The following is a 23,090-nucleotide window of genomic DNA, read 5'->3' as shown; positions in this document are numbered from 1 at the left end:
ATATTTACAGTATACTTGTGCATGCAGTACTGTGTACAACACACTCCTTCAGGACAATGCTGCACTGTTAATGTTGCCACATTTCCTGACAACAACTTTCACATTCCTCTCATCATGTATTCTTAGTCTAGCTGTGGGTTATACTAAGTCTCAATTATATAGTAAAACATACTTCTATATGACAAAAAAGTATTTGCATGGTCTCCAGTGTGTCTTCTATACTTTGCATCTCAAATTCAGTGCATGACTGTGTGAATCATGCTAGACAGATTTAACTACACTGTCTTGCAATGTGTGCCATGTATGCTACAGGATAATATGTATATGTTGTCATCACCATCATTAGAACAAACATTAATGCAAAAAAAAATAATTACACATTCATTTGCATGTAAAGCCTACAATTAGACATTGAAGTAGTTGGTGGGTTTACATCACATACTGTGTGGTTAGTATCTTAATATATCTATAAAACAAAAGTGTTTACACTCAGTTTGTATCAGTGCCAGTCTTTGTGAACATAATAGAACTACCAACATGTACATAATTTGCCACAACAAACAAAGCAATACTGTGCAACAGACTGGACAGTTTACACAAAAATGTATGACACTGCAGAACTTTGTTCAAAATGGGGATGAACGAGAAGCAAAGGTGGTTATGTATGGAGATACCATGACTGGATAGCAGCTGGAAGCCATCAGACAGAATGCTGCAGGTATGCCTCTTGTAAAGCTGTAATAAGAATACATGATGCCAAGTGGTTTCTACTACACATGGGCAGGGGACAAGAGTTCCTGATTGTTTTCTTCCTGAAGGCCAAACTATAGCTCTGCCTAACCAGCTCCACTCACAGAAGGAGGATAGGTCATATGCGTCCCAATTGGAAATTCCTGCTAAACAGCTCCGCCATTATCATGACCATAGTGATCTGCATTTCAGATAGGAAACACCTCAAATTATTGGAAGTCATTCAGAGATGGTTCATAACGAGAATCCCAGATGTACAACTATTGTACAGTGGGAGATGTTGAGTTTTGAGACTTTATTCTTTACACTACAGATACACTATAGACAAAGCAATCTATGCCTATAGAATGTACCAGAATCAAATGTCACAAACTATCTACAATACTTCAACTTCTAAGAACATAAGTGGTCACAGATATGATAATTTAAATTGTGTATCACTACACAAAGGACATCATTAAGAAGTACATTTTTAACTCAAATTACTCCCAGGATGTGGAATGTAATACCATTTGAGATCAGATTATCCCTTAATCTTACTTCTTCTAAACACAATCTTGATTATTAGATGGGAGACAAGATTTGCAATGATGATTTTAATGAGGCAGTGTGCTTAGACAACCCTAGGGCTTGAATACTGAAATTAAACTTATGAGAAACTCGTGTGATGAAAGAGCATACATAATACATGTGAAGGAATAGGTTACAGGTGCATGTGTGTGTGTGTGTGTGTGTGTGTGTGTGTGTGTGTGTGTGTGTGTGTGTGTGTGTGTGTGTGTGTGTGTGTATAAGCAGACACTGGCTATGAAGGAAAGTTCTGTCATTGGCTGAAAAGTATTTACAACTCAGATTTTTGATTAATAAAACATCTTCATTTCACCTGTAACTATCTTGCTTTATTTTTTTCCAGGTATGTATACACTTAGTATATTTGCATTACCCATGCCCCTGGGGCCTGACTAGTTGTTGACAAAATAAGAAGAAGCACCACTTCATTTATCAGGGTAAGAAGTAAATGAAATACACAGTTCAGTTGTATGTGATTCTCAGTATTTTTTATTGATAGCTAAATTGATATAGTGGTCCTGCATTGTGTGTTCCATATAGAGGATTATGATTGGGTCGTCGATCACAACCTCCTCATTATGTGTTCCATATAGAGGATTATGACTGGGTCGTCGATCACAACCTCCTCATTGTGTGTTCAAGGAATGGATGCCAACAAATTCACATGCATCCATGTTTAAACACATAATTAAAGGTTATGGCCAGAAACCTGACCATCATTCTTTGTAGTGCATTGAGTTTTAGCTGCTCTGTGTACTAAAAGCTGCAGGAAAAAAGAAAAATAAAACACTAAAGTGTTTGTTGTCTTTCAAAGCTGTACAGAACTGGGCAAGTACTGTCAGAAAGGTAGTGTAACACAGTCTCTTTTATTTTCACTCACCTTGCAATGCCTACCAAATGTCAAATGTCCAGATTTTCACAGAATGTCCAGTTTTTTGCCTCATAATGTTTGGTCTGTTTCCTGATAAAATATTTGTTTTTTGGACAAATCACTGAGGATTGAAGTCACTAAATAATGACATACATTTGGCTTTCAGACTTTGCACTCTTCAGAAAATGCAGTTGAACAAACATCCTTATAACAGGATGTCAATGACATGATACAGGTATGGACAACAAGCAGAAGCAAGTCGCTCTTTTTATTCTGCCTCTGTCTTTATGACTGCCTAGCATGGCACCCGACCTTGATAAGCAGAGGGTGATTAACATTTGTTAAGATTAAGTGTAGCACTACAGTAGAGCTTAATTGATTTGTCCTTTCTGAATGTTGGGGCACACTCCATGCACTACAAATCTGATATGCTTAACTGCTCCCATACATGTACTACTGGGCGTCAGGCAGAAATGAAAGCTTGCATGCACTGTACAGCGCGGGTTGCTGTACAAACATTGTATGCTCATCATAAATGTTGCACCCTGTTTCCACATGATATTTTCCCATCCTTTCTGTTGGTCACTCCAGGTGCTCAGCAACCCCTAGAGGTACTTTTCTGTTTCATGACCCACAGTGATTTGTGACCTGTGGTCTCTGAAACAGTGCTGTACCTGTGCTGAGAGCACCATGACATGTTATACCTCAGACTATTCAGCTCTAGCCATTCAGCAGTGCCTTAGAGAGAGAGACACACACGCACACACACACACACACACACACACACATGCACACACTTGCAACTTCTCCACAGCTTACATAGATTGTCCTTTGCTACCCTGTACTTGTCCTATCCACTCCACTATTAGCTAAAGTCTGTACTGTAAACTGCATGGTGGCTTGACCTTCGTAAGTGTATGTAGTTGTAACTCTGCTCCATTAAATCTGATTCACAGTTATATATGCAGTATTACTAAAGGCAGTAAGACTGCTCATATTACTGCCAGAGATACCGCTACTGTGTTGTGCAGTGTGAAATGGTTACTGCCTGAGATACCACTGCTGTGTTGTACAGTGTGAAATGGTTACTGCCTGAGATACCACTGCTGTGTTGCACAGTGTGAAATGGTTACTGCCTGAGATACCACTGCTGTGTTGTACAGTGTGAAATGTTTACTGCCTGAGATACCACTGCTGTGTTGTACAGTGTGAAATGTTTACTGCCTGAGATACCACTGCTGTGTTGTACAATGTGAAATGGCTACTGCCTGAGATACCACTGTTGTTGTACAATGTGAAATGGTTACTTTGAAATTCTCAGTGTAATTTACATTTTTGTCATGATGATTGCAAACAATCATCATTTAAATCTGCACCTTATGTCTCTACCTAGAATAAAAGTCAGTCCAGGAAAAAAGCAAATCAGAAACAACAAGAAAACAGTATGGCAGTTTAGGATCAGTGTTTTGCAACAACTAAGATAGTTGGTGGGTGAGAAAAGAAACAAAATGAAGTGCAGTCTGTGATTTATCCAGAATGTAGGGAAATGGGTTGACAAACATGGATCAAGCAGTACTTACCAGCTGCCCAAACCTATGTTTCTCTGAAACTCAGACTATGGCTACATTTCTGTCAGCAAGCATACTAAGACAAGCAGTACTTAGCACAGATCTGAAGAAAAACGAGAAACTGGAGGCTTGAGAAGTTATGGTCAAACTGCAAGATACAGTACAAATGGATGGTTGAGGAGGAAACAAAGGGTCAAAGTGTTACGGCATTTGTCATTCTAATATTAAATATTCCATTAATATCCAAAATACACCACAAAAACTTACCCGAGTCTGGCTGCATGGCATATTTTCCAATAACTGGATTCCAGAGTTACATAATATAAACATAGGAAAAAAAAAGAAGAAATGTTTGAACATGATTGAAAAATATCATTGCAACTTAATTAAGACAAATCTTAAGTAGTGTGATTGGAGATGAGGTTCCAATTTGGCAACCAAGTCTAGATTAATTACAGGTCAAAACCTCGTTTCTGATTATATGATGACAACCATAAAAAATTATACAGCTTCTGAGATTTCTAATAACAGAAACACATGAATGCCTTTGATTTAACGTTACCCCTTTTAGCCCAAATGGTTGAAATAATCACAAGTTAAATCAAGTTATGATGTAATCTTAAGTAAAAGAATAAAAAAAAAAACACACAAATCTTTGATTTTGAAAGGAGCCTTTTACTGTTCTACTTCAACTGAGTTTGAATTTGTAAGGTTGTTTTCTCCACACAATAATGAGAGAGAGAGAGAGAGACTATTTGTGCTACCCCTAGGACTCACATGACTGGCACTTTATTGTCTCAGGCTTATTTTGAATAAAAGCCAACAGTTTATTATAGTGACAAAAATTATGCCAAAAGAACACTGGAATATCTAGAAAACACAGCAGATGATTTCTGAACAGCACAATGCTAAAACAGTTAAAAGAATGATCTTGCAAACTAAGGCTATGTCAGGCCATGTACTGCTGTCTGCCCCTGCATATGCATCTGCAGCATTATTTTCCACTTCAGTGCTATCTTTTATGGAGTGAGATAGAAATCAAACAGCCACAGTTTCCTGAGTCAGCAATATCATTTGCCAAGATTTCTGCTGGCCTAAAAAGCACACAGAAAAGTGAACGGATTAAGCTGAAAAGGTCCCGTTCCAACAAGTGTTGCAATTAACAGTATCTGTGTCTGCCCATGTCTCCAGCTTTCAGGTGTCCTTAGCTGAATGAAGTTCTAGCAGCTATGTGAATGTTCTCAGCTGTTTGTTACATATCCTTTGTATTTAGTTTTTAGTTTGAAGACTATGATACAGAGATACTGTATAGGTTATGTCTGAGCTCCATATGTCTGTAAAGAAATTACAACATTCAAGTCAGCAATAACTGCTGTAAATTTATACATGAATGTGGGTGGGTGTGAGTGCCTGTGTGTGTGTGTGTGTGTGTGTGTGTGTGTGTGTGTGTGTATGTGTGCGTATACATACATGCATCCCATGCACTCACTCACATAGACAAACAAAACACATATACACAACAACAAAACATAACCCATCTAAAGCAATCATTAAACACACATTTTTGCTTAGTCTGATAAAAGTAAAGGAAATAATATAAAAACATATGTGCACAGATAACCACCCAAAAGAACTCTGCTCAGTAAAATCTACTCCTAGAAATGGACATAATTTCTGGAAGCAACAATGAAATAAAAAGGAATAGGTTCACAGGCTGGTACTAGGCTATCGACCCTAGGGCCTATACAAACCTAGCCATAACAATTCCCTGGCTATTTCTTCCCACAGTATTTACTTCCCTGGACCCCTGTCTAGCAGGGTGACTGACAACATAAAATGAAGCATTGACCACAATAAGTCAGGTAATATCATCAGCAAAACAAAATTTCATACCAACTACCTAAGCAAAAAGAAAAATAAACCTGATTCAAACTATCAACAAAGATTAAACTGACTAAAAACATATCTATAAAGTATACTAATGCTAAGATAACTCTGACTATACCATTAAAAAACATAAATAATGCAATGACATTTCACAAAATAGATTGAAAACCACCCATGATACACCATTCATCAATCCCAATGCAAATTACCTGAAGTATGTTCAACAGATAGCTTACCCAATGACTGTAGCCTAGTGAAATCAATGGCAAACAATTCCAACAGAAAAAAAAACACAGAACACATAAGGGGAGTACATGGAGGATCTTTGGCTAATACATGAGATAAATATTTTGTATTGTAGGATAATGGAATTTGTTTCACAAACTCATTCTCTACATTTCTAGTACAAGATGAATTTATTAAAAAAAGCAGGCTTTCATATATATATATATATATATATATATATATATATATATATATATATATATAGTGTGTGTGTGTGTGTGTGTGTGTGTGTGTAGGCAGACAGACAGACAGAGAGAGAAAATCTGATGAGCTCCACGACAGCATTCTTGACATCATAAAAGAAGTCACAGTATCACCCATGGCTTCTTAAAGGAATGCCCTACATGTTATAGGCTGTTACTAGGCATGTGGTCATGGAGACAATTGAAGAGCCTACCTCAGTTTTCCATTTGCCCCAGGGCCCTCTCTGGTTAAGTAACTTGCTCAGAGTCGCAAAGTAGACAAATGGAGGCTGAGAAAATCAAATCCTGTACTGCAGGAATCATTTTAACAATTCATAGACTCACTCCTTTCTGCTAATGTAAAGACATCTTTCTGAAAAAAACAGCAAAGTAAATATTCCTGGGAGCAAGCTTCTGTTTTCCTCATTCTATATGGCTTCATTAACATAACATTAGTCATAAAAAGGTAACAATTTAATTTTGCAGTGAACTTGACTTACGGTTAAGAAGGCCTAACTGAAGCAGTGAGGCAAGGGCTGTAAAAATTGTGAAAAGCAGCAGTCCTCCGCGTCGACCAAGAAATCCTACAACAGGGCACAGAGCCACGCAGGATGCAATGGTGATAGCTGCTCTGGTGTAGTAGTCTGCATAAAAATTGTGCAGCAAAACCATTGTTTCCTTGTGTTCCATAATACTTCTTGCAAAACAGTGATGAATTCCAAAGCCTGTAAGCCTGTGAAAGAAAGGAACAATGATTGCAAAAACATTTCTATTAGTAACATAATTACATTGGATTGGTAGGAAATGAGTGACACTGTGATCCAAAATACTTAAATTTCTGTAACCTTTGGTGGTTTATTATAACAAAAAAACCTGTACCTCTTTCTACTTCATTTTGCTGTTTGCCATATTTACTACTGCTTGTTGGTAGCCTCACTAAATTGATGACAGTGTTCTACTGAGTCGCTGCTTTGTTGGTGCTGTCTGTTACTGTTGTGATTTCTGAGCTTTTGTTTCAAAGCAATCTACTGATTAACTATATTTCATTGCTATCTACTGCAATTCATTGCAGTTTGGCTGCATTTCGTTGCTGTTTGACTGTATTTTTTCATACTGCAAGTGCTATTCTTTTGACTATAAGTGATTAATCTGTGTTCCACTGTGAGTTTTTTCTTACAGAGTTCTTAACCTTAAAATTGAGTAGCATAGTTTCAATACAGGTCTGCAGTATCTAGAGCTTCAGCTGCACGGTTTTAAACCCTTTTTGAGATATCCAAGCTATAAGTTAACTGTTTTTTTTCTGAAAAAAAAAGTTCTAAGCTTGTTGTCTGCCTTTCCTGTTACTAGAGTAGTCTAGATAGAGATTTTCTGTATCCAGGACTGTTTTGTAAGTTTCTGAGTTCCCCAGACCCTTCTGTGTTAGAGGGAAGCCTTCCAGCTTATCAGTAGGAGCGTAAGCACTAGGTAGCCCATCTACCACAAAAGGAGTGGTTTCTGGCTCTGAAAATGTAGTTTATTAGCCATTTGGGCAGTTTTTTCTATCCATTTCAACTTTCTCTTCTCTCTTGCACTTTTAATTAGCTTATTTACCAGCACACATGTGCTATCAGCACTAGACATCCTATATGGAAACAGCTCCAGTACTTAGTAATGATTACCATCCCTCCTGGCATGTCTAAAGGTCAGTGTCCTGTGCTTTCTCCTATTAACCTGGTGAACTTGGGCATTCTGAGGCAGTGTAGCAACTGCCTCATGTACACAGACATCCCTCTCCTCTTACCACCCAACACCCAGACTTGTGAGAGATGCGCCTATATCTCCAAATTGGAGGCCATGCACTCTCAAGCCAAGACTGGAATAGCTGGTCAAGAGAAGAAGGTCAACACCTGCAATACATCACATGGACCACATAGCCCTCCAGAACACCCACCATCACAGCCCTCACATAAAACCACAAGCCACACACCCATCTTCGTGGAGGCTGTCAATAGAAATCTACCCAAATAGCAGAGACCTCCAAGGCAGAAATGCACTTGACCACCACAACACAGCACAAACCACAAGACACACAGCTCACCTACTAATTATGCCCTCAACCTAAGACAAAACAGCTTGCCCAATACAATAATCATAAGTGACTCAATAGTGAGGCACACTAATGTTCCATTCACTAGTTTGTATAAAGAGAAGGTAACAGTCAGGTGTCTATCAGGTGCCAGAATCCGACACAACACACGCACTCAGGTCACTCCACAACAAGTACAAGTATGACTCTGTCATTGTCCATGTGGGTGTAAATGACCTGAGATGCACCTCCCTGGACTACATGAAAACAGACATGGTGGAGCTCTCGGATTATGTGGCCCAGGTAGGAATGACCCTAGCCCTGAGCAGCAGAACATGGACCGAAGCTCCAAAGGTGGTGGTGTCTCCATATTTGTAAAGGATTTGCACACCTCCAGACTAGTAGCCCAACATAACGCATCTGAAGTACAACTAACATTGGCTAAGATGGAGATTCAAGTCGTAGCCTGCTATAGTTCCCCAACCATGTCCCAAGACTCTCACTCCACATTCAAAAGCACCCCAGAAACTATTAAGATCCAACCCAACACTTTCATACTAGGTGACTTCAACTACCCCTCCATCAGCTTGGAAAACTACTCAAGCACCAATGCAGTGGCCCAATGCTTCCTGGAATTCATCAATTCCAATGCCCTGGACCAGCTCATTCTTATCCCCACTAGAGGAAGCAACATCCTTGGCCTGGTTATTACTAACATGGGCAACCGTTGCTCTACACCAATAGTCAATTCCTCCCTGGTTAGATCCAACCACAAACTAATCACCATGGAAATCCACATCTCACCCACACCCTGCACAAAAGTATCCACCATGAAAACCTTCTCCAAAGCTGACTTTGGACTTCTTAAAACAGAGGTGGCTAATTTCACGGCACCCATGCCAGTGGAAAATAGATGCATGACTGCCAAATCCTACACCAATGCACTGTACGAACACGTACAAAAATGCAGGGAACTAGCCATACCCAACAGAACCAAGATGCTCTCCTCCAAAAAAAGGAAGCCAGTCTGGTGGTTCCCTGCCATTAATAAACTCTACAACAGAAGGAAGAAATTGTTGCAGAAAAAGATGAAGTTCCAAGACTAGAAAAATTCCCTTATTAGCCTCAACAAAAAGTTGAGATCTCTCATCAAAACCTCCAAAGACAGCTATGAAGGCAGAATTGCGGCAGACACTAAAAACAACCACAAAGCCTTCTACAGTTATATCAAGAATCTCAATGGCAATACCCAGATTTGCTCCAAGTTATTGCACAATGGTACCTCATATACTGAGCCAACAGATATTACCAACATACTGGCTGACAGATTCAGTGCCGACTTTACCCCCCCCCCCGAAGGAACAATCTCAATACCAGAAGAATGCCAGGCACCCAACATTACTGCAGCACAGGTTAAAGCTGCATTGTCTAAGGCCAAGAATACAGCTTCCATGGGATCCGACAATATCCCTGGCTGTATTCTACATCAATAACAAAGTGAACTGGCACCACATCTGTATGCTGTTCACTCACAGCCTCACCTCAAGCTTTGTCCCTACTGAATGGTGCACTGCTACAGTCATCCATCTCCATAAAGGAGGAGCGACTACATACCCTGGAAATTATCACCCCATTAGCCTGATAAGTCTGATATGTAAGGCTATGGAGTGCATCATCATGGACCTAATTAACAAGGATATAGGGAATCTCCAAACTCTAAATCCCACTCAATTTGGTTTTATGAAAGGTAGATCATTCCTGCTCAACCTGGTTGACTTCTTTGAGTCAGTCACCAGAGCGGTGGATGAAAGTAAGGCAGTTCATAGAGCCTACCTCAATCTGGCCAAAGCCTTTGATACCATTCCTCACTCAGGAATTATTGATAAACTCAGCAAACTAGGCATCGACCCTTATATTGTTAGGTGGGTTGCAAACTGGCTCACAGATAGAACCCACAGTGTGAAAGTAGCAGACCCCAAGTCAGACTGCCGACCAGTCATAAGTGGAGTCCCACAGGGATCAGTCCTGGGTCCTCTCCTGTTTAGCATCTACTTTTCAAAAGTCCAGGTCAACACAGAGGGACTCTGGCTGACCAAATTCACAGATGACTGCAAGCTGGGAGCCATAATTAACTCCCCAAGTGATGTAGACATCCTGCAGAAGGCCTCACTGAGACCAATGACTAGTGTCAAAACCATGGCTTTAAGCTTAATGCCAAAAAATGTGTCATCATCCCCTTTGGGAAAAACTCAGTTCCCAATAATTACCACATCGATGGGAGCCCACTGAACACTGAAGGCATTATAAGACATCTGGGGACACAGGTTGACAGCAACCTCTCCTTCGACCACCACATTGCCACTGTGGTCAGAAAGCCCTTCTATGTGGCACATCTCATTACCAAGGGTTTTGCATCCAGGAAGAAAGAGGTCATCATTTCTTTTTACTCTTCCCTCATTAGACCAATCATAGAGTATAATGCCCCATTTGGCATGTACCTCACTAGACACCTGCAACAGCTGGACAGGCCACAAAAGTACCTCACGAAGAGGATCCTAGGCTTTAAACACATGTCCTACATGGACAGACTCAAAAAAAACTCCAGCTATTCTCTGTCTCATATCATCTACTAAGAGGCGATCTCTGCTTGACTTACAAAACCATGTCTGACCCAGCTCTGCTAGAAATGTTGCATCTAAAGAAATCCCAATCCCTCTGCACCACATGCTCCAGAGACCTCAACCTCATTACCACAATCATCAGAACATGCTGGAGGGACAGGTTCATAACTCAAGAGACTACCCATGCTCTGGAATAGCCTTCCCATACACGTCAAGCAGAGCACCTCACTAGCCCTCTTCAAGCAAAATCTTGATGAGTGGATGGGAAATAGAAAGTTCAACCCGGGGATCACTCCAGTGGCTCTACTTAATAGAGACACTGGGAACTAATGATGGGCGGCACAATACCAGGGCACTTCTATGGGCTAGGGTTGTAAAGGCCCCAGGGCCATTAGCCTAGTACACACCTATGAACTTATGAACAATTACTTTAGTCCTTTTTGTTGGTAAATGAACTAAAACAAGGTTGACAAACTGTACTGCATCAGAAATCAAGGTCAACAGGAAGACCTTATTCCAATGATTCAGGGAGCATGGAGAGGATGAATGAACCACAACACACATGATGAGACAAACTACTAGAAGTGGGAAACAACAAGGGTGATGATGCTGTTGGCTGCTTTAGTTTGCTTCACCTCTACCGAGACCCTGAAAAATATAAGTGCACAATGGTAATGGTGACCATTGGAAATGCACTGCATGCCCCAGGCAGTGAGATCATAAACGAGTGGATTACTGTTACATGAAAAGAGCAGACTACATGCAGCTCTCCTCTCAGCAACACCAAAAAGCAAGCCCAGTACCAGGGCCGGCTCTTGGCAGTGCCTGCTGGGCTGCAGCCCACTAGTTTAAAAAAAAAAAAAAAAAAAACAAATGAGAAATGAAGCCCTCTATCCTCTATTACTTTTAATTTAAAATAATAACTGACTTTCTACACTCTGAACTCCACGAATGTGCATGTGCAGAGTTCTGAGGCACTCTGATCTAATAGAATAAAATAAAATGAAATAGTCATATTTTGCTTTTCAGGCTGTTTTGGGGCTTCACAAATTTAAGTCCACCAATCAGTATAGCAGCTAAGGATGTCTGAGATATAGTTCTACAACTGTTTCACTTGGCCACAGGATGAAGCATTGAAGAGCCCTTTTTATTGGTTCAGGCTGCTTTAGGTGACTGGGACAGCCTGAGATTGAAAAAGGAAGAATGGTGTAATCTGCGCTGCTGGGGCAGGAGCATGGGGAAGAAATATATATATATATATATATATATATATATATATATATATATATATATATATATGCTAGTGAGCCAGTCCAGCATATAGGAAGGGGAGTGCTTGGTTTATTTAAATGTGTGTGCGTTGTGCAGGGCACATCTCTCAAATGTCCCAGATTTAGCAGCACTACTTGTTCTGCTCTTTCCTTACAAGCATTCTGCATGTTTGTGTGGAAAAAAATATTTACTTTTGTTAACATTTTTGCAACAGAAGATAGCCATATATACAGTGGATATAAAAAGTGCACACACCCCTGTTAAAGTGCCAGGTGTTTGTGATATAAAAAAATGAGACCACAATAAAGCATTTCAAAACTTTTCCCACCTTTAATGTGACCTATAACCTGTACAATTCAACTGAAAAACAAATCTATTATAGAAAAATATAAAAAAATAAAATATTTATATAAGCTGGTTGCATAAGTGTGCACACCCTTAAATTAATATTTTGTTGAAGCACCTTTTGATACGAGGTTGGAGGTTAGAAAAGACTGAGGAGGTAGACTGGAAAAGCAATTCACAAGAAACAAGAAGAAGCAAACTTCAAATCATTTTTCCTTAGGTAGATGCCAAATGTTGGAGGTGTGATGGGGCAAGTGGGAGCATAGGTTTTGGGACTGTAATGAGTTGCCAGACTTTAAAAATTCCCTATAGAGTACTCTTTGAGAAATACTGGGTGAGCAAATAGGTGTAACTAAAGAAATAACTTTTGAGCTGAGATGCAGTATCTGAATCGTGTAGACATAGTAAACCTAAGTTTAACTAACTTAACTTTTAACCAAAGTTTAACTCTGATGGCTGCCAGAAAAGCAATTACTAGAAAATGGAAATCAAAGTCTAAATTAACTGTGCTTGAAGTATTGAATATTGCGACAGAGATTCAAGAACTGGAATTGGGGACAGAAAAAAATGGAAGTCGAGGGAAAAACACATGCAGAATAATATTTTGGAGGAGGAGTGTGGTTTAAGGAAAGGTAGGTATTGATCAGTTAATGCAATGTTGAATTGATGATAAATATACAAAAGAATATATGTGATGTACAATGTCTGCATCTGGGAATATGTTAATAGGGCTTGTTTTGTTTAATATAAGTGTGTGCTTCTATATATCTTAAGTGATAATTTAACAGATATGTTAAAAATGTCCTTTTCTGATATATATCTTTAAATGGTCATAAAAATAATTTTTTAAATGTCTGTAACAATGTTATAAAATGTGTTGTTACATTATTTAAATGACAGTGGTTACTGTGCTTACCCCATACAGCTAAAGTGCCTGTCACATGGAAAAATAGCTCTTAGGTGCAACATCTCAGTAGCCATAGGTATTTAAAACTCTTGAAACCCCAAACCATCACTGCCAAAAAAGAAATAATCCACATTTCAATGTTTGTGGTGCTAAGAGAGAGTGCAAGTAGCTGTAAATTGTGTTACTGTCAAGAACTATACTTGGTTCCCTACTGGAAAAGAACAGAAATGTACATGCACTACTGTAACTGTTTAAATATACATATTTTAACAATGGAAACTGGGATACAAGGAGGTTAATCTCAGTCTAGAAAACTTTAGAAAAATATCTGAAATTAAATTACTTTATAGGACACAATAAAGAGGCTACTTCTCAAGTTTTCAGTGCAACTAGAGACACTGAGTCTATGCTAGGAAGCTTACTGTATTGCCTTTATGGTGAACTAATTACTAGTCTTGAAATGTGGAGGAATGTAATTCTTTTATGACTTCCAGCATCTGCCAAGGATCTGAGCAGAAGTCTTTGTCTGTATATTTTTACAGGTAGATGCTAAATGCTGCCAGCTTCTAGCAATGGGGATTTTGGCCTCAGAACTAGAAGTCAGATGACAAGAAATGATGTCATTCTGCAAGCTATCCCAACAGCAATATTTTAGATATTAATTTGAGAAGTCTCTTAGTGAGATAGGGCATTCTGCATTCTGTCTTGGACCTGACAACAACTAGAAGATCCATTCACGACATCTGCCTTCTCTAGTGAAGTAAGTTTCTAGGGAACAGTATAACTCTCTTAGATGCACTCAGGAATATAGTAAAGCTTAGTTTAGATGTTTTTCTTTATCTGTGCGAGCGTGTATTGCAATGCTATTTTAAATATTTACTGTGGTTTTGAACTCTGATATCACTGTGAAAACATACTTAGTACTGTCTTGTACTTTTATTATTTATTATTAAATATATTTAAACCTTTCATTGTGATGATCTGTGTAGAGATATTTAAGTTTTGAGAGTACTTGCATATTTATTTGGTGACACTGTGTGGGTCACACCTAACAGCCTTGCTCTTGGTCAAACTACCATTTCTATTAGCACTAAAATTACACAATAAGATTGGACACCTTTTGTTAAGGGCCTTAAAGTAGCTGATTAGGAGTGGCTGGTGGCAGGGGAAACTACCTTATAGTCTGAACAGAAGGGGGCATGGTTGGAAAGAGAGTGTGTTGGAGGACTTGGTTTGGAACCCTGGCTGAGTTCTCAACTCTATAGCTGTGCCAGTGGGGAGTCGTACTGGGGACCCAGAGAAAGAGGAAGAAACCAGCTCAGGACTGACTGTGGTCTCTGTGTGCTCTTAAGGGAAACTGCACTTGATGCAGAGAGCTGCATCTGTAAATACTGTGTGTGTACTTGCCATCCTCCTTGTGAACGTCCCCCACTGTTGCCAGTGGTGAGGACTGAGGCTCCTTGATTACTGGTCCACTGGTGGGTCATCACATTTGCTGGGCAGTGGTGGGATATCCACATCAGAAACCAGGCCAACTTTAAGTAAAATGCTACCTGTTTGCTCAGGTGGGAGTCACTGTGGAAAGTCAGTCAAGTTTCATGAGCTGATCTACAATAAAGCAAAATAGTATGGTCACATTTCTCAGAATACAAGCATATTTGCCATATTATGATTAGGTTCAGAAGGACAGCAAAGCAACTATGACTGAAATAGAGAGTAATTGATTAAACAAGCAGTGCCTTATGTTACTGAGGATGACTGTCAGGCAGATCCATGAGACATGGAATGTTTTGTAACATTTGGGTAAACAGTGATGTGCTATGAAAACTTGCAAAAGAGCGACTGCCTAAAGCAAATGAGAGACCTGAATTAAAACCAAATGTATGAGAAGGGGACACAGCAAAAGGTTTTTATTAATTAGAACTTTGAATATTTATTTCACACTGTTGGCAAAAAATGTTAATAGACATAAATAACTTTGAACCAATCAAGTAATTTTAGAAAGCACAGTTGTGTAAAATCTTACCATAACAGTAGATATCCTTCTCTTCACTGATGCAGTATTCTTTTCAATAGGGATCCCCTGCTAAGGGTGGCCCAAAATCCGGCCAGTATATCAAAGCCTTTAGGTTGCTAAGGGCATGCCGTATGTCATGCGTATGTTCCATGCATACAGCATATAACATCAAGGTGACATTAAGATGTACCATCCTCAGAACTGAGAGCTCCAGTAGGAATGCCAGTCTAAGGATTAGGGAGATACCAGGCACATTCAGAAAGGAAAAGGACCAGGAGGAGGAGGGAGGAAGTGAATACTGTAGCATTGAACATTATGGTAAGATTTTACACAACTGTACTATGTCCTTCCATTTCACTGTTGCAATATTTCTTACAATAAGGAGTGTGTAAAAGCTCATGAAGAAGAGAGGGAGGAGGAAGGACCAGCGCAGCTCTCTAGAAACCCATGAAGAATGGCCCTAGTAAAACCAGCTCTAGCCCTGGATATCACATCCAACTTATAGTGCTTGGTAAAAGTATGCAGAGAAGACCAGGCAGCTGCCTCAAGAGAGTTAGTATCTAAACCCATGAAAAAAAGGACCAGAAGAAGCCACATCCCTAGTTGAATGAGCCTTAACCAGAGAAGGAAGGCTCTTGCCATGAAAATAACAACAAAAAGAAATGGCTTTAGTTATCCAAGAAGAAACAGTTTGCTTGGAAACAGCCAATCCCAAAGATCTAGGATGAAAGGAAACAAAACGCTGATAGATTTGTGAAAATCTATGGTCTTTTCCAAATAAAATCTGAATTGTATATGCACATCAAAACTGTGCAAAACCTTCTTACATGCAATCTGTGGAGAAGGGAAAAAAGTGGGCAAGTGAATAGACTGATTAAGAGGCAACTCATTCACCACTTTGGGCACAAAAGAAGGATTAGTACGAAGAGACACCCTGTCCATATGGAAAACTAAAAAAGGGGGAATAGCTATAAAGCTTAAAGCGCAGACACTCATCTGGCAGAAGTAAGGGCCAACAGAAGAACAGTCTTCCAAAAACAATGCTGCAAGGAAGCTGAATCTGCATACTCAAAAGAAGCCTGAGCTAACTTCTCCAAAACAAAATTAAGGTCCCAAGCAGGAGGGACAGGCTTCCAGGGAGGTCTAATATGAAGGACACCTTTCAGAAATTGTTTAGCCTCAAATTTAGATGCTAAAGGGGGTGCTAGAGGCAGACAAGCAGAAATAGTGGAGAAGTGGGCTTTAACAGAAGAATATGCCAATACAGCATTGAGCAATTCATACAGATAAGAGAGAACCAAAGGAACATCAACAGAAAGTGGATCCAGGTTATGAGAACGATACCAAACTGAAAACATAGACCTCTTCCATTATTTCCTAGTAGTGGGTTTCCTGGTCTCCTCTAGGACTCTAAGCACATCCTCAGAAAAAAAGGTGTCTACATGGATTCAAAATCCTATCACTCACAGTGTCAGTTGAAGAGTGGACAGGTAGGGATGGATGAGATCCCTTGTCTTGTGATGAATGTCCTTAGCTAAATGCAGAAGAAGAGGGAATCAATCCTGTCTGGGCCAAAAGGGAGTCACCAGCAAGATTTTGGCAATATCCTGTTTCATCTTGAACAGGACTTTTAGAATGACAGAAGTGCCGAACTTCATGACACCCATGCAGATGGACAATACAGTTACGACTGCTGAATCCTACACAAATGCACTCTATAAGCACTTACACGAGTGCATGGATTGTGCTATCCCAACCAGAACCAAGACGCTATCCTCAAAAAAAAGGAAGCCTACCTGGTGGCCCCTGCCATAAAGAAACTTTACAATAGAAGGAAAAACTGTTGCAAAAAAGAGTAAAATCTCATGTATGGAGGAGCTCCCTGGTCAGCCTCAGTAAGAAGCTGAGATCCCTTATAAGATCCTCCAAAGCTAGCTATGAAAACAAAATCGCCACTGATTCTAAGGGCAACCACAAAGCATTCTATTGCTATGTCAAGAATCTCAATGGCAACACCCAGATCTTTTCTGGGTTACAGCACAACGGCACGAAAATTACAAAACCAACTGATATTGCCAACATCCTGGAAGATAGGTTCAGTGCTAATTTTACCCCCCTCTCACCACCTAAAGGGCCCATATCTACACAGGAAGAATACAGAGTCCCTGTAATCACATTTATGCAGGTAAAAGCTGCACTCTCTAAAACCAAAAACACAGCATCCATGGGACCGGACAACATCCCAGGCTGAATTTTACATGAACTTCAGAATGAAATAGCTCCCCACCTAAGCACCATGTTCAATCAAAGTCTCATGTTAGGCTTTGTGCCCACTGAATGGCACACAGCAACAGTTATCCCACTCCACAAAGGGGGAGTCACCACTGATCCTGGGAACTATCGCCCTATTAGCCTGATGAGCCTGGAATGCAAAGGCCATGGAACATATCATCATGGAACTCACAAACAAAGACACTGGTAACCTCCAAACTCTGGACCCCACCCAGTTCGGGTTTGTGAAAGGCAGATCATGCCTTCTGAACCTGATCGACTTCTTTGAGGCAGTCACCAAAGCCATAGACGAGGGTAATGTGGTTCACACAGCTTATCTTGACCTCGCCAAGGCTTTCAACACCATCCCCCATTCTGGAATTATAGCTAAACTCACTAAACTAGGTATAAATCCCTATGTCACAAGATGGGTTAGCAACTGGCTCACTGACAGGAACCACACTGTAAAAGTTGCAGACTCCAAATCTGACTTCAAACCAGTGACAAGTGGAGTAACACAGGATTCAGTCCTGGGACCTCTCCTGTTTTATATCTACTTCTCTGAAGTACAGGCTAACACAGAAGGCCTCTGGTTAATGACGTTCGCAGATGACTGCAAACTAGGAGCCATAGTAGAGTCCCCAAATGATGTGGACATCCTAGAGAAGGGCCTCACTGAGACAGATGCCTGGTGTCAGGTGCATGGCCTCAAGCTCAATGTCAAAATGTGCATTGTCATCCCCTTTGGTAAAATCTCTGTACCCAAGAACTACCACATAAACGGCAGTCTACTTAAAGCCGAATGTGTGATAAGAGACCTTGGGACCCAGGTGGACAGTAGTCTCTCATTTGATAATCACATCGTCACAGTAGTCAGGAAATCCTTCTATGTGGCACACCTCATCACAAAAGGGTTATCATCCACGAAAAAAGAGGTCATTGTTCCCCTCTACTTGGCACTCATTAGACCCATTATAGAGTACAACGCCCCTTTTGGTATGTACCTCACAAGACATCTACAACAACTGGAAAGGCCGCAGAAATACCTCACAAAGAGGATTACCAGCCTCAAACAGATATCCTACGCAGACCGTCTCAAAAAACTCCAGCTTTACTCCGTTGCATATCGCCTACTCAGAGGCGATCCCTGCCTAACATACAAAGCTATGTCAAACCCAGAGCTGTTGGACATGCTCCACTTAAAGAAATCCCAATCCCACCGAGCTACATGCTCTACGGACCTAAACCTTGTCACCACAATAAACAGGACATGCTGGAGGAATAGATTCCTGTCCCAGATACTTCCTATACTCAGGAACAAGCTACCCATCTATGTCAAGCTAAGTTCCTCATTAGCACTCTTCAAGAAAAATTCTTGATGAGTGGATGGGAAATAGAAAATACAACCCGGGGATCACTTCTGTGGCTCTGCTCAACAGGGGCACAGGAAATTAACTTTCTTGGGTGGCGTAAGCCAGGGAACCTTGTTGGCTAGGCTTACTTAGGTCCTTGGGCCGATAGCCTTGTACCTACCTATGAGAGGAAGAGGATGCAAGGCATAAAGAAACATCCCCTTCCAGGAAAAAGAGAGGATGGCCACCTTTCAGACCAGAAGACATGGGTTGCTGGCACAAAAAAGAGGATTTTTTCTGTTCAGAGGGGAGGTAAATACTTCTACCTGAGGAGTACTCCACTGGTGGACAATGTCCAGAAACACATCCCTGTGATGCATCTACTAATGGGACTGTGACATGGACCTGCTCAGAGAGTATGCCACAATGTTCTGACCTGAGGGAATGTAAACTGTGTGAAGTGTTACTTGATACTGGATAGTTAGATCCCACACATAAAGTGCTAACATGTACAGGAGAAAAGATCTTGTCCCACCTTCCCCTTGCTTGTTGACATACCACATAACTGTGGCACTGTCTTTCAGTACCCTGAGGGGCCCCTGAAATGAAAAAAAGGATGAAATGCTTGAAGAACCAACAGAAGAGCTCTCATCTCTGACACTGATGTGATCTTTCCTTTGTTGAAGCAACCTGAGGCCCTGCACATTTAGAGACCTGAAGGAAGCTCCTTATCCCACATCTGAAGAGTCTGTGAACAGCTCCTGAGAAGGTAAAGGATGTTGAAAATGAAGCCCTGGATTGAGGGACAACTGCTGAATCCACCACTGAATTTCTAGCTTGAGGCATGGAAGAGGAACTATGACATCAGGAAGATGAGAGTGCTGAAGCCAAACTGGTTTTAGAAACACTGAAGCTTTCTCATGTGGAGTTTGGCTAGAGGGAGCATAGGAATGGTGGAGGCCATGAAACTCAGAGTGCTTAGAAGTTCCCTGGCTGTAAATAAGCCCAAAGAAAGAAGGGTTGAAAGAAGGCAATGAGAGTTAAGGCCTTGGGAGGAGGCAAGGATGCCGGCACTGGAATAGTCCAGATCCTGCATCCCAGAAACACATGATCCTGTGAAGGAGTCAGGAAAGACTTTTGGAAATTTATAGTGAACCCCAGGCTTTGCAGGAGGGAAACAGCAAAATGAAAATGCTGCAGTAGAATCGCTGGAGAGGAGTCCTGAAAATGTAAGTCTTTAAAGTAGGGAAAGACCTGTAACCCCTTCAACCTGCAAAAAGTAATCACAGGAGTGAGGCATTTGGTCAATACCCTTTGGGCAGTAGAGAGGCAAAAGGGCAAAGTAGAGAACTGAAAATGCCAGGAAGCAACAGAAAAATGTAAAAATTTCCCGAAAAGGCAATGAATATGGATATGAAGATAAGCATCCTTGAGATCCAGAGAAACTAGAAAAGCCTGAGGAACCAGCAGAGGAAAAGTCTGAAGCGACACCATCCAAAAGGAAGGGACCTTCAGAAAGGTGTTTAGGTGAGATCCATTATGGGTCTCCAAGTGCCCTATTTCCTGGGGACCAAGAACATTCTGGAATAAAGCCCCTTTCCCCTTTGAGAAATTGGAACTTCCTAAATAGTTCCCGGATTCAAGAGACCCTGAAGCACCTCCAGAAAAAAAAGGCTAATCTCTGTATCACTGCTGGACAGAGGCATGGCAAACTAATGGGTATAGTATTCTTCAACCTAAGGGGTGGTGAAAGCCACACAACTCTGGCTAGGCTTATAAATGCCCTAGGGCAGATAGCCTAGTATGAACCTATGAACCTAATTGTTCCTGAGGGGGCTGAGGAATGCCCATAAAAGGGGGAAGAGATTACCATGCCATGTAGTACCCTTGGCGAATAATAGAAAGAGTCCAGGAATCTTGAGTAATCTTTAACCAAACAGGAAGAGACAGGGAAAGATGAGGAGAATGAGTTGGAATGTGGATGAGAAGTACAGGATAGTCAGACAGCACCCGGATTTTCAGAAAAAGGAGATTTCTGAGCTACAAAAGTCTGGGCAGCCATAGCAGGGGAGTCCTTCTTACCTTTGAGGGGAGAGTGAGACTGTCTTTGAACAAAGACCAACTTTTTAGGGTAATTCCTTTGGAATTTAGGTACAGGAGAAACAAAGATATGTTTTAGATCTTGTAAAGCCTTACCCTTTTCCTGTAGGGACTTAAACAAATCAGCAACAGCAGCAGCACCAAACAAATGTTTGTTATCCAGAGGAGCATGAGGAGCATCCATCAACTTAGTCTTAATATCATCAGGCAATGGCTGAAGCTGAAATGAAGAATATCTTCTCAGCACAGAATCAAGGCAGCAGCCCTAGAGGAGGCATCTGCTGCATTACAGCTGCATTTGACAGAGTTGCAAGCCACCTGAGAAGAAGTCCCTAACAAGGAAAGATCAGAAGTCTTCCCCTCAGAGTCAGGAAGGTCACAAATGACCTGACAAGTCTGAGATAGAAGAGCCAAAACATATTGTCATATGGATCTGATAACTGACACCCCTAAAAGCAAGGGTAGCTGAGGTATAAACCTTCTTAACATAGTTCGACTGTCTTTATAAGAAGGAAGCAGCTTTGCAGAAGGCAGTAACTTTGATGGCTTGTCAGATGCCACATACACCACAGAGGGGTCAGTAGATGGGCACTTATAAAGGAACTTGCAATCTTCTGGCACCTTATAAAACCTATCATGATTTTTTGGGAGCAGGGGCTGAGAATCAGGAGTCTAAGATATAGTAGAAAAGGCATCCAACAAGACAGCCAGGACAGAAGGAACAGCAGAATGTCTAGGACAATCCATTTTCAAAAGCTTGTAATACCTCTTCTGAACCTCAGAAACTTGGGCACAATCTCATATGAAAAATTCCATTATTCTGGAAATTGTCCTCCCAAAGGAAATCTCTTCAAAAGGAGAGTCAGGACTAGTGGACTTCTCTTCCTCAGAACCATAGTTGAAGGGAGAAGGAATTTCTTAAGAACAGGCAAGGGATTCCTCAACCTAATCCCCCTCCTCCTCAGAGGAATTTTGTTCCTAGGCCTCTTAAGAGGAGTAGAAGACCAAGGGGGGGCTGGAACAGAAAATCCTCGGAGGCTCCAGAGCCATCAGTGCACTAAACAAACCTTGAGTGAAATTCTGCCACTCAGTCTAAGGGTCCTTAAGAGCAGGAGAAACATGTTTAGTTTTTTATTTCTTCTTTAAAGGGATGTCAGCCTTGTAAAACTTAGAAGGCTCAGACCCCTTACGACACTATAATTATAGTTGGTACCTCCCTTCCTAACCAAAATCTGAGGAACATCAATAGGCCCTTTGATAATAATCAGCCATGGTTCCCCTTGAACATCTGAAGCAGACACCTGCAAGGCCTCCAGGGACATGCACAAAGCCGGATCCATACTGCCTCTGAAGTGGGCACAGCAAAAGATTCCAACTCAGGAGACAGGTGATCTTCCAGGCTTTCACTAGCCTCGAGAGAGATGTCTGGCTGAGGTGGCACGGCCGAAAAATCAGACCTAGCTTTCTTGGCCTTCTTCATAGACAACTGACCCTCTGAGCAGTTCTGAAAGTACAGCATGAAGAGGAATGGAATGGAATTTGTCCTTTCTCCAGTGTTGTGCAATCTTGGAATTGGTATATACTATTAGGAGGGGTGTAGGGAGCACAGTCTCCCACATGAGGGGTGCACAGGGGTTTACCCCTGCATTAAAAATATTTTTGACATTTTGAGTTTTAGATATTTTGATTTTCAGTCTTTTGAACTTTAAATCTTCTGACATAAACCCCTTATAAATATCTGCTACACAATCTTCCCTTATTTCATTTTTCTATCTTGTACTGACAGATGTAGGTTTAGATCTATGACAAGGTACTGTTTCTCCCTCTTCAGATACCGTGGTGAAGTCCATTTTGTTACATTTTCCATTCTCAGCAATCACCTGCTGCTCAGACTTTTCCATTTCTGAGATTCTGTGCTTTAGCATGACAGAAAGATCATTTCAAGTTGGGCATTTTTGTACTTCCTAACTTCACTGCTTTAGACTGGACCACCTCAGAGAGTAAATCATTCTCTTCATTTCTGTTATAGT

General features: G+C 40.9%; 1 protein-coding gene across 2 annotated transcripts in view; it reads right to left on the bottom strand.

The window, feature by feature from the left end:
* SLC22A23 (solute carrier family 22 member 23) overlaps positions 1-23,090 on the bottom strand; it is a 1,393,214-nt gene that overhangs the window by 120,084 nt on the left and 1,250,040 nt on the right. For both annotated transcript variants that reach the window (XM_044081567.1, XM_044081566.1), the window contains exons 7-8: positions 6,611-6,843; positions 4,024-4,056 (exon numbers count right to left, since the gene is read on the bottom strand). In XM_044081567.1, the coding sequence (XP_043937502.1) occupies positions 4,024-4,056; positions 6,611-6,843 (266 nt within the window). The remainder of the gene's footprint in view (positions 1-4,023; positions 4,057-6,610; positions 6,844-23,090) is intronic.

The sequence above is a fragment of the Protopterus annectens genome, chromosome 1.part1 (genome assembly GCF_019279795.1).
Source record: "Protopterus annectens isolate FY-2018-M chromosome 1.part1, PAN1.0, whole genome shotgun sequence".
Taxonomy (NCBI): Eukaryota; Metazoa; Chordata; order Ceratodontiformes; family Protopteridae; genus Protopterus; species Protopterus annectens.
Note: the sequence above shows the minus strand (reverse complement) of the source record. Positions and strands in the feature narration are given on the sequence as shown.